At 40.5% G+C, this 12,491-nt stretch overlaps 1 protein-coding gene across 1 annotated transcript in view; it reads right to left on the bottom strand.

The window, feature by feature from the left end:
* Positions 1-2,512, bottom strand: part of LOC128570256 (laminin subunit alpha-1-like) — a 96,026-nt gene extending 93,514 nt beyond the window's left edge. Inside the window, 2 exon segments of the mRNA XM_053569207.1 lie at positions 334-445; positions 2,444-2,512. Of these exon segments, the coding sequence (XP_053425182.1) occupies positions 334-445; positions 2,444-2,512 (181 nt within the window).
* Between the last annotated feature and the right edge of the window lie 9,979 nt (positions 2,513-12,491).

Genomic DNA, 12,491 nt, shown 5'->3' with positions numbered 1-12,491 from the left:
GGATAAATGTTGGCACCAAATGGAAGCCCCAAATCGTACCAACTCCTACTTTGTGCAAATGGATGGGGAGATATCTGACTTTACCATAATGGGGCTTGAGAATTAGCCATGATACAGAAAATTTAAAAAGAAACATACATTTTTTTAAAAGCTAAAATTCTCAGTCAAACACCACGGCCTGGACATTTCAAGATCCCCAAACTGTGGCATATACCAGTCTTTTGGTTCCAGGAAGCCCAGCACAAGACACACACAGCTGTAAATTTGAATGCAAATGTGACTCTTCTTTCTAGAATAGCACAGAGTCCCCAAACCAGACACTGCCCACACTACCTTGGATGTTCCTCTGCAGCCTGTCGATGAACGTGGCCAGGTCCCAACTCTCTTTGAAGATTCGCTCAGTTTTCTTATTCTCCTTTTGGCTACTTGTTACCACTCTAGTGAGCTGGCAGAAAATTAAGGTCTCCCGTTAGTTTGATTGTCAATAATACGGAAGGTTTGGTTTCCAGACATTGCCTCTTCCAAGCAACAAAATTATATAATCCAGAATAGAGAGCAGAGATGTACACCATCACGTGAACCAAGGTTAATATCTGGGATTACAAATGATTGACTAAGTGGTTAATGAAATACGTAATTTACAACCCACCCAGCATGAGAGAAGATGGTATACTTTTATTTCATTTTACTTATTTTTCTTGAGACAGAGTCTCACTTTGTCTCTCTTGGTAGAGTGCTGTGGTGTCATAGCTCACAGTTGCCTGAGTAAGAGTGAGGCCTCATCTCTAAAAATAGCTGGACATTGAAGTGGGCACTTGTAGTCCCAGCTACTGGGGAGGCTGAGGCAAGGAGACCGCTTGAGCCCAAGAGTTTCAAGTTGCTTGAGCTCAAGCGAACGACCTGCCTTGGCCTCCCAGAGTGATAGGATTACAAGCATGAGCCACCACGCCAGGCCTGATGCTGTATTTTTAAAAGCAGTGGAATTGGCTGTCAAACCACAGATTTTTCCAGAGTCTATACTGAGAAGACCCTCTATTCACTTTAGGACCCAACTATGCAGAATACAGAAAGCAAATTTTACTAATTTGTATGGCCTATGAGACTATAGTCTCTAAGGGATTAAGAACATGGAGTCAGGCAAGGAGAAGTTAGACCTGATTCTGCCAGGCCGAGGACCTGGGTATCACCAAGCTCTATGTGTAACACTGGGGTGACAGTAACACTCACCTCCTGGGGCCATCATAAGAACTCAGTGAGATGATGTGTAGAAGCTGGGGCTTAGCTGCCCTCAGCTGTTACTTTTATTAGGAATTTTATAATTGGTTGAAACAAAGATTGTTTGTAATTTCCAAGAATGTAAAGTAACTGATATAGGGTCTAAAATTGTTTTGTTTTTGCATCACAGAAAACATTTTTCTTTCCTTGAAGCTGTCATTAAAAAAAAGGAAAACAGGGCCAGGTGTGGTAGCTCACTCCTGGTTTTCTAGTTTAAGACCAAAGAGAACCTCCTTTAATAAACAGAATATGTTTTAATCAGCTTATCACTCCTACCAAATGTTTACTTGATAAGCTGCTTAAAGTCCACACTTAAACCCTCAGCCATTTTCCAAAGCATCAGTAATTCTGAAATAACAGGAGGCAAGCTAGTACTTTTTTAGGGCATGTGGTAGTGTGTGTGTGTGTGTGTGTGTGTGTGTGTGTGTGTGTGTGCGCGCGCGCGCGCTGAGAGACGGACCAGAGACACCCATGTGTATCCGTTTACACAGATACACTATCGCATTTTATACACAAAAACGTGCGTATGCATGTGTACACACATAATTCATAAGTGAAAAATTGTCCTTGCCTCCTCATCCGCAAAAGAGATTTGTTTTTAGGTCACTAAAAGCCATTCATGTGCCATAGGCTGAAGAGAATAAGTAATTCCCCCAATGAAATAAAAATGAGTTCACTTGACTTTCAAAGTCCTAAACTCCAAACCGCACTGAAGCCTGAGTGTTGCACAGACACCAAGTCCTAAGGACCGTGCCCTGCCGGCTCAGCCCAGAAGTTTCCAGAGTGCCTTACAGGTGTGTGGTGGTGTACCTCGTGCTCACCATGTGCTCAGTTACAGACTGAATTTAGGAGAAGAAATCCCAGTGATTTTCTAATCATGTCCCACTCTATGCTGTGGTTCAGAGGGGAAATCAGAAGTCCACGAGCAGAGTAACTGCCCAACTCTTTCCTTAGCAGAGGTGACAATAGAAATTAAGGCAGAAGCCTTTTCTCAGGAAAGCACAATGACCAGTAGGGTTAAAACCAGTTTGATGATAAAATACCTGAAGCAAAGCTCCTGGGAAGGAGAGGCTGTATCAGCTAAGCAGAGCCTTCCAGATGGCCTAAGGCAACTGCTCAGGAGGTTTGGAAAAGAACCAATTGCTGGTTCTTTATGGAAGAAATTTACCTTCTTCTGCAGGTCGTCCGTCTCTTTGGCAACACCTTCAAGTTTAAATTTTGCCAGTTCCTTTTGCATATTTTCTTTCAGTAATGATTCCTAAGAAGAAAGGAAAAAAAATTTACAGTGCCCCCAAGTAAAATGCTCTGGTTCTTTGGTGAGAAGCACTGGTTATTTCTTTTTTGGATCACAGAAAAAATTCTTCTTTCCTCAAAACTGTCATTAAAAAAAAAGAAAGAAAGAAAAGAAAAGAAATAGGGCCAGGTGTGGTGGCTCAGGCCTGTAATCCCAGTACTCTGGGCTTCAGAGGTGGGAGGATCCCTTGATCTCAGGAGTTCAAGACTAGCCTGAGCAAGGGAGACACCCTGTCTCTAGAAAAAATAATAAAACTAGCCGGGCGTTGTGTCAGGTGCCTATAGTCCCAGCTACTTGGGAGACTGAGGCAAGAGGATCCCTGGAACCCAGGCGTTTGAGGTTGCTGTGAGGTAGGCTGACACCACACACTCTAGTCACAACAACAACAAAAAAGAAAATGAATCGGATTTACTTACGTTTCTATGATAGCTTTCTGAGCCCATCCTGCCATCTTTTGCTTGTTATTTCCTATGTAGATTTACATTTAAAATCTGCTGTGTTAAGCAGCATCTAATAGTGCTGCAACTGGGCTCTATTGCACTATAAGAGTCACAGAATTTCTTTCCTTTTCTTTTTTTCAGAAAGAGTCTCACTCTCCTACCCTAGGTAGAGTGCCATGGTGTCATCATGGCTCACAGCAACCTCGAACTCTTGGGTTCAAGCCTCCAGCCTCCCGAGTAGCTGGGACCATACGCATGCACCATCACGCTTGGCTAGTTTTTTCGTCTCACTCTTGCTCAGGCTGGTCTTGAACTCCCGAGCTCAAGCAATCCACCTGCTTCAGCCTCTCAGAGTGCCAGGATTACAGGTGTGAGTCACTGCACCCAGGCATAAATTTTAAATATAATTGATAACATTTAAACTGTTTATTGGGCTAAAGTACAAAATAATTCATAAAAGAAAATTATAATTACTAATAAATAAGTACTTAGTTTATACCAATACTCCTCTAATTTTTTTTACATGTATGATTTTATTCCTTAAAGCAACTTTATGAATGGTTACATCACTGTTTGGGGTTGGGGGTTAAAGTAATGTTCTCAAGGCTTCTGTGTTGGTAAATAATGGGGACAGCCAAGAGTTAAGAGCTCACATTCCTAACCTCTGCTGAATACACAAAAACTAATTTAAAGAAATAAACAAGTGGCTCCCCTGCTTTTTAGACCCAGACTCTACTGAAGAAACATAAAACTCTGATTTACCCCTGGAGATTTTCATATAGTTTTCTAGGAGAAAGACTTTTGTGCCTTGCAACTCCTGTTAAGAATCATATATTTAACAAAAAGTAGTTCATCTTCAGCATAAACCAACTTTAAGGAAGATGTTGTTTGGATTTTTCTGTTTTTGTAAATAGGACAGCTGTTTTCAAATACCCAAAGGTCTGCTGTCTTAAAGAGGAATGGCAGACTTTATCTTATTCCACAAGCAGAAGCAGAACCACAGGGGCAGACTTAATAAGGAGACCTCTAAGGAGTAACTCAAACAACCAGAGCTGCCCAGCAGAGAAATAAGTTAGTGTGTGAGACAGGGAGGTCCCTGTCGCTGGTCCCCGTCCAGGGAAGCAACGGAAGGGAGGCTCCTGCCATAGCTGGGACAGACAGAATGACCCTTCCCATCCCACTGACTCTTTCACAAAGACACGTGGTACACATTTCTATTGACCTCTGTATTCCCAGGACCTACCTGAAGATACTCAGTTGTATTTCCAGTTTTGACAAAATTCCATAAGGGAGAGGGATAACGCTCGTGAGGTTCATAGAAAGAATGGCATCACTAATGTCATCCAAGTTGTTCAGCGGCACACCCACACACTCCTCATCACAAGCTGAAAGGAAAAGAAACAGAGTTAATAGAATGTGATCTGCCCAAACTTCCAGGTATGTGTTGGAGAAGTTTTAATTTAATTAAACATGCCTATCTTCAGAGCCATTCTCTAGCTCACTATTGAACACACCACCAATATTCCTTGGAGATAGTTAACTCTGAAAGGATATAAATAAAAATAAATAAGTAAAAGCCAAAACAAATCACCAAAGTGTGACCGTATGTTCAAACAGAAAGCATACGTCTTGGTAGGGGGCTGTAAGTGTAGCAGGGAAGTGACACCTATTTGTCAGGAAATTGAATCAGATCCATTCAGAAATCCCCACCCAATCTACCCTTATTAATGGTAAATATTCCCCCAACAAACTCTCCTCCCCTGCTCATGATAAGGGAGATTTAAAATTAAAAATAACACTTTCAAAGTATACAAGTTTCAATTTGAACTAGTTTACAATTTTAAAATTTAAAAAGGTGTAAAGTCTTTTTAAAATGTGGAGACTCTAGGACTCTTTCAGACAGACAGACAGCAACAGGTCTCAGAACTTCATCTGGACCCTTAGCTTTGCATCTCCCACCTGCTGCCTTTATAATCTCAGTCACTGGAGGACTCAATCCTTCTAAGACCGAGATACACATCTGGTCTCAAGAATTGCTGGAATCTGGCTCCTCCTCTATACAACTCACTAAAAACTCTGGAGAATCACTCCCTCTAGGGGCACCTCAAAAGCCCACTCCCGGAAAGAAGGAAGGGTAGAGTGTCAGGTCTGGGTCCCTGATATATACACTGCACATGCCCCAGGCCAGGTGGGGAGCCTGGGCCACCAGTTACTGCACCTGTTTCCCACGCATTAACCACAGCTGGAAGAATAAATAGCTGGAGGCTGCCCCTCCCTACACTGAGGTTCTAGGTATGACTCCAATTTAGCGTTTTATGGTCTGTCCAGGGTAATCTTTATTTTCTTGTTGTAGCCAGAGCTTCAGGGAAATCCAAATGCTAATAGAAGTTATTTTGGTAAGTATTGAATCAGAACCAGGGCCAATTGAATTTCCAGTTTAATGATTACAAGCTAATGATCTCAACCCTGATATAATCAATGATTTCAAAATATACAAGACATGCTTGCTAAGATCCGAGCGGTTCTGGCCTGGCAACTAAGACTCTTCTTCTGGATGGCAACCAAATTAGCACCACTGATTTTCTTCTGTAAGAGAGGAATGGTAGTGAGAAATACACCCGCTGGACTTTCTTTATAACATTCTTTTTTCAATGCTTTCAATTCTGACTAATCCCCGTTTAAGTCAACCTGTTCTTTTTGTATAGACATGTCAAGCTAATTTAATATGTGTTGGGAAAATTTTAGTAAATTGCTGATGACCCAATCCTTTTCTTAATATTGATATGATAGGGAATGGAATAAAAGAGACCTCAAACTCTGTTTGAAGGGCAGAATCTGTGGCTCAGTGAGTAGGGCACTAGCCCCATATACCGAAGGTGGAGGGTTCAAACCCAGCCACAGCCAAGCAACATAAAAATAGCCGGGCGTTGTGGCGGGCACCTGTAGTCACAGCTACTCAGGAGGCTAAGGCAAGAGAATCACCTAAGCCCAAGAGCTGGAGGTTGCTGTGAGCTGTCAAGCCACAGCACTCTACCGAGAGTAACAAAGGGAGACTCTGTCTCTAAAAAAAAAAAAAAAAAAAAAAAATTGTTTGAAATATGTAATATCTGAAACAAAATTTTCTTCCAAGAAATTGTAAGAATCGAAGAGGTCTTTACTTTTTGTTTTGTTAGTTGCTTGTTTTTAGAAGGAAAAGAAAATGTGAAGAAAAAAAATCTAACAAAGTAGATAGGAGCAACTTATTTCAAGCTGTTAAGTAGTGATCTGGGTAGACATGGCCGAGTGGGAAGAGTTCTTTGCTCTCTCCCCCGACACTGTATAATGCTTGGCTCATATGCCAAAGATACTTCTTCACGTGACAGCCTTCCGCTAACAATGAGCACATTTCTAAAGAAATGTAAATAATTCTGAAGTTCAATAGTTCTCCAATTCCTTATAAGAAACAGATTTTCTGGATATTGAGACAACTAATTCCAATCCTGTGGGAAGACATTGCTCACATTCTTTGCTGTTGATGCATCTGTTTGGCCTCTCCATTGGAGAGAAAGTGCAGATGCACCTCCCTCATAGCAGAAATGGCCCCACTCAGCTTGTGAGCAACATCAGGAACAGAAATTCAAGAAAGAGGGGAAGACAATCATCTCTGACACTGAGGCCAGGCTACATGGGAGGATGCATTGTATACTCCAAAATGGAAAGAACTCAACAAAAGATCGCATGGTTTACAGCAGAAGAAATGAGGAAAGTGGAAAGAGAGAAACCATTTCTGCAAGAGGAAGCTTGGACTCCATCCTAGAGTTTGCTTCAAAAAGTACAGTACTCAAAAAAATCATAAACAAAAGTAAACAAATAACACTTTATTTTATATAATCTAAAATTTTATATAACCTAAAATATATAATAAAATCATCAGGTGAGTTCATATTTATGTTTTTCTTTTTTAAAACTGTAGGATAATTACAAGTAATCCACTGATGCTTTCCCCACCAAAATAAAAAAGATCTGGGGAGAATGTGGGTGGCAGAAAAATTGGATTGGAAAAGGTTAATTTCATATTTTCCATCCATTTGGTGCTATTTCCCCAAGTATTTGTTTTTCATTTTAATTCTCCACAAATTCTTTGGTGGAAAACTGCAATTACATCTAACTACAGAGAGGTAGTGAGATGCTTAAATTTTACGTTTTAATGATTCTTTTATTCCTTTGTTATAGGGATATGTCTCTATTCAACTGGTCTAATAGCCAAGGTCAATTCAGTGAAGTTGTGATGGTAAAACCACCCAGGCCATATTATATTGACTACTTCTACTAACAACCATGATTGCTTTCTGCCTATATTTTATTCCTTTTAACACACACACAAAACAAAAACAAAACTAACATTCCAAATTACAATAATGTTAAGTGGCATTAATTAAAGAAGAATCTAGATGGAGGTTTAGCAATTGTAACCTACAAACTTCCCAAATGTGGTTTGGCACTAAACAGAACATATACTCACTGTGTATTCCAGCTTCCACCAACAACCCTGCCCTGGATTCTGTAGCCATCTATACCTGCACAGCCACAAGGAACTGGAGAGCCAGGTAATTTTATCAATCCTGATTACTCAAAAATCAGCAATGGTTGAGTTTTATTTCTTTGTCCAAATTGACCACTTTTCTTCCCCTCCGTGCAGATATTTCTCCTTTTTCTTCTCATTGAACACTCATTCCCTGCACCTACATTACAGAGATAGATTTCTTCTCTTTGCCAAGGCTAGAATTTTTACATAGGAGGTACTTATGATCAGCAATCTGCTTAGATCATACTGATCTCATATTGAGATCATATTGGAGGATGCTCAAGTAAGAGGATGTTACACAGACTGTTAGATGAGCTAGAAAAAGGAGAGCATGAAGTACAGCTGATGGGAACTGCAGGATTCCATTAAATACCTGGGAGTAGGGCACATCCTTGGGTAAATATTCATTTCCTACTAATGCTACAGCTCAGTAGCAGACAAAGGTGATATAAATAAGCTTCAGTCGTGAAAAATGTACCTACTTGCATTTCTTTATAACATTAGCCTGAGGATTTGCCGTAAAACTGATCTGTTACAGGATCCTTTACCCCAGTGGTTCTCAACCTTCGTAATGCTGTGACCCTTTAATACAGATGATGTCATCATACCGGGTACATGTGGGCATACTCACCTGGAGACAGAGGAGCGGTGTCTCGGTTCCTAAGACCATCAAAAATATGTGTTTTCCGACTCCCAAAGGGAACCACTGCTTTATCCCTTTCTAAGAATGACATGCAAATCTTTTTGTGGTTTTCCAGGTGCCTTACCCCAAGTCATGCAGCTTAATTGGCAATAGAACAGAAGCTTCCTGGGGATGGAGGAGGTCACATTATCACTCTTTGCTGATCATATGATCTTATACTTAGAAAACCCCAAGGACCCAACTATGATACTCCTGGAGGTGATAAAGAAATACAGCAACATCTCAGGATATAAAATCAATATATACAAATCAGTAGCCTTCATATATGCCAACAATAGTCAAGCTGACAATCAAAGCAAAGATACAAAACCCTTCACGGTATCATCAAATAAAATGAAATACCTTGGAATATATTTAACAAAGAATATAAAGGATTTCCACAGAGAGAATTATGAAACCCTGAGAAAAGAAATAACAGAGGATGTTAACAGAAGGAAGGAAATACCATGCTCATGGCTTGGAAAAACAAACATTGTTAAAATGTCCATATTACCCAAAGCAATCTACAAATTTAGTGCAATCTCCATTAAAATACCAATGTCATACTTTGAAGATCTTGAAAAAATAGTTCAATGTTTTACATGCAACAACAACAACAAAAAAAAATCCAAATGGCCAACACAATTCTACAAAATAAGAACAAATCTGGAGGCATTTCTTCACCAGACTTCAGGTTATACTACGAATCTATAGTGATCAGAATAGCATAGCATTGGCACAAAAACAGAGATACATATCCATGGGGCAGAACAGAGAGTCTAGAGCTGAAACCAGGCTCATATTGCCAGCTGATCTCTGTCAAAACAAACAAAAACATACACTAGGGAAAACAACTTGTATTCGATAAATGGTGCTAGGAGAGCTGCTTAGCCACATGTAAAAAACTTCTCCCCCCTTGCAAAAATTAACTCAGGATGGGTAGAATATTTAAATCTAAGACACAAAACTATAAAAGCACCAGAAGAAAGTATCAGAAAAACGCTTAATCCTATTAGCCTACAGATTTATGAAGAAGATCCCACCAGCATCTGCAGCAACAACAAAAATAAATAAATGGGACCTGATAAAGTGAAAAAGTTTCTGCACAGCTAAGGACCCAATCAAAAAAGCAAAGAGACAACCTTCAGAGTGGGAGAAGACATTTGCATGCTACAAAGCTGACAAAGGGCTAATCACCAGAATCTACAAAAGAACTCAAGCAAGTCAACAAAAAAGAGCAAACAACCCCATTAATAACTGGGCAGGAAATGTGAACAGAAACTTTTCTCAGGAGGACAGACAGATGCCAACAAGCACATGATCATCAGAGAAATGCAGATCAAAACCACCCTGAGATACCACCTAACCCCAGTGAGAATGGCCCACAGCACAAAGTCCAGAAGCAACAGATGCTGGTGTGGGCATGGAGAGAAGGGAACACTTGTGAGCTGTTGGTGGGACTGCAAAGCAGTGCAGCCTCCATGGAAAGAATTACGGAGAGTCCTCAAAGAACTAAAAGTAGACCTATCATTTGATCCTGCAATCCCATCACCACATATCCACCTAAAAGAAAAAAATACATTTTACCATAAGAGCATTTTCACTCAAATGTTGATAGCAGTTCAGTTGATAATCTCAAAGATAGGGAAATAACCCAAGTGCCCTTCAACCCATGAATGTATTAATAAACTGTGGTATATGTATACCATAGAATACTATTCAACCCTAAAAATATGGAGATTTTGTATCTTTTGTAACAATCTAGATGGATTTAGAGAACATTCTCCTAAGTGAAGTATCACAAGTAACAGATAAGCAAGCATCACATGTACTCCGCGCTAAACCAAAACTAGATTAACAACTATGTGCTCACAGGAAAGGAAAACTCAATTAAATTCAAGTAGGGAGTGGGGAAAGGGTTTGGTAAGTTCCCACCCAATGGGTACCTTGCACGGGTAGACTGCACACTTTTCCTGGGTGAAGGGCACAACTACAACTTGGACTTTAACTTCACTAAAACCAACTATGTAACCTAATTGTATGTACTCTCATATTAATCTGAAATTTAAAATAATTAAAAATTTAAAAAGAAGCTTCCAGTGTAAGAGAGAAATGAAGGCAAATTGTGCCCTGGACCCCTTGTTTATTTGGTTTTCTTCACTGTGATAGTGAGACCTTCAAGATGCTGAAATTTTGCTGTTTTCCTTTCACTTTGCTTAAAGATTTCTCTTGCAACATGTATAGAGCTGTGGTCTAGAAAATAGGTCCTGGATCTTCTTACCCACCTTTCCTCACCTGGTGAAAGGCAACATGATATAAGAGGCTGTGTCCCTGGATCGAAAATCAGAAAAACTAATTACCTGTCCTCCTGCACCTATTTTCTACATGTGTAACATCCAGCAAGTCACTTTATCATTCTCATCTCCCATTCATAAAATGGAAGAGTGAACTAATTTTCTGGTTGCCCAACCTTTTGTTTTCTTTGTGACTAGAATCCTTATTTGCACGTGGAATTTTATTCAAAATCTCAGACATACAAAATAGAGCAAACCAGCAGACCATAATCTGAAGAAGGAAAAGGGTGGGTTCTCAGTGGAGCCCTGTCCCTTTGATCCCGCCCTCTCCCCTCTGCTCCCACTATGTCAACCCCCGAGTCACTTCTATTGAACTCAGGAGATGACAGCTACAGTTTAAACGTGCAAATCTAGCTGAGCCTTTCCAGCCCTGCGTTCTGTGGTCAACAGTAAGTTACCTCACTCTTCCCTGCTCGGATGCAGAGCATCTGGCTCAATTTCAATTGTCAGAAAAAGGGAAAATTCTAACTACAAACATTGCAAAAAACCAAAAACACAACCCGCAGAAAACAGACTTCAAATCCATGTAGAAATAGTGATTATTGGTTTGGATTCCACAGTTAAATCTGCCGGCTTTGCATCCTGGGTCTGGGTCTATGCCGCTGGCTCTGTGGAGTCGAGGCTCTCTCCCTCAATCCAACTTCCAGGACAGCTTCCCCTACAGACTCAGGCTTGCCCCATTTCCCAAGCTCTCCCCAGTGGAGGGAAAATTCTGATGGATAAACCTGCCCCACCCCCACCTGCCACCCATCTCGCAGCACCCAGCTGTCCTCCAGGATCCAGTGACCTAATCCAATTTCCCGTGCCCCCATGTCTCCCAGGTCCTCTCTCCGGCCAGCCAAATTAAAGGGCAGGAGAAGTATAAGAATGCGCAGGTGTAAAGAAAAGTATTTTTAAAATAATAATGCAAATCACTATTATGTCTTATTATATTAAGAGTTTTAATGCTATGCATATTGTAGGGATAATCCAGTGAGGCGGTTTTATTATACCCTGCACATAGATGAGAAACGGAGACTCAAGAGTTTTCTTTGGAGCAAAGACAACATCTAGCACAGCAACACTGAGGCTGGGCACCTGCGCAGCCTTCTCCCACCCCCACTGGGGCTGAGCGTAGGCCAGCAACCTGCTTGGCTGAGGCAGTTTTGGTCGACCGGTCTGGTGCAATTGGACATCGGTCACAAGCAGTCCACTAACCAAATATAGGCCACTTGCTCATACATGTAAAATGATCTAATGTTTAAAATACCAATTGATGTTTAGAAAATATTTTAGATGGCTGACTATGGTAAAAAAGTAATTTACATTATGGAAGCAATCATTTAATTGTTGCAATTAGCCAAATTAGTACCTATTCCGCTAATTATCTTTTAATTATGTCATTTTTAAAATTAGACACTACATTATTTTACCCAACGCCAAAATCTTATTTCATAATTTCCCAATGAAAAGTGTAATTTACAATACAGTACAATATAAATTCCTCCAGAAATTAAGTTTCATTTTATTCTTAATTACAGGATAAATTTTCCCCTAACTGCCATGACCTGTACATAACCAATGAGAGAACTTAGCCTTTGGGGAAATGTAATTGTAGAACTGTAGAAGGTAAAACAAAAGCAATTCAGTTTTCCCAGACACGTTAAAGAAAGTGTGGACTTTCTACACAAAAGCCGCTGCCCTTCTACCCAGCAGGCAGTGACTCTCACCTGGCTGCACACCAGAACGCAGGTTTAAACAACCTGCCCCCCAACCACGCTGATGCCTGGGGTCATGAGGGACTCTAATTTAACTGGTCTGTTTAGTGGGGGGGAGGCATAGTGTTTTTAAAATCTCAGGTGATCTTAGGGGAAAATTTATACTGTAATGAAGAATAAAATGA

Source organism: Nycticebus coucang, chromosome 18 (assembly GCF_027406575.1).
Source record: "Nycticebus coucang isolate mNycCou1 chromosome 18, mNycCou1.pri, whole genome shotgun sequence".
Taxonomy (NCBI): domain Eukaryota; kingdom Metazoa; phylum Chordata; class Mammalia; order Primates; family Lorisidae; genus Nycticebus; species Nycticebus coucang.
This window is presented reverse-complemented; position numbering and strand designations above follow the sequence as displayed.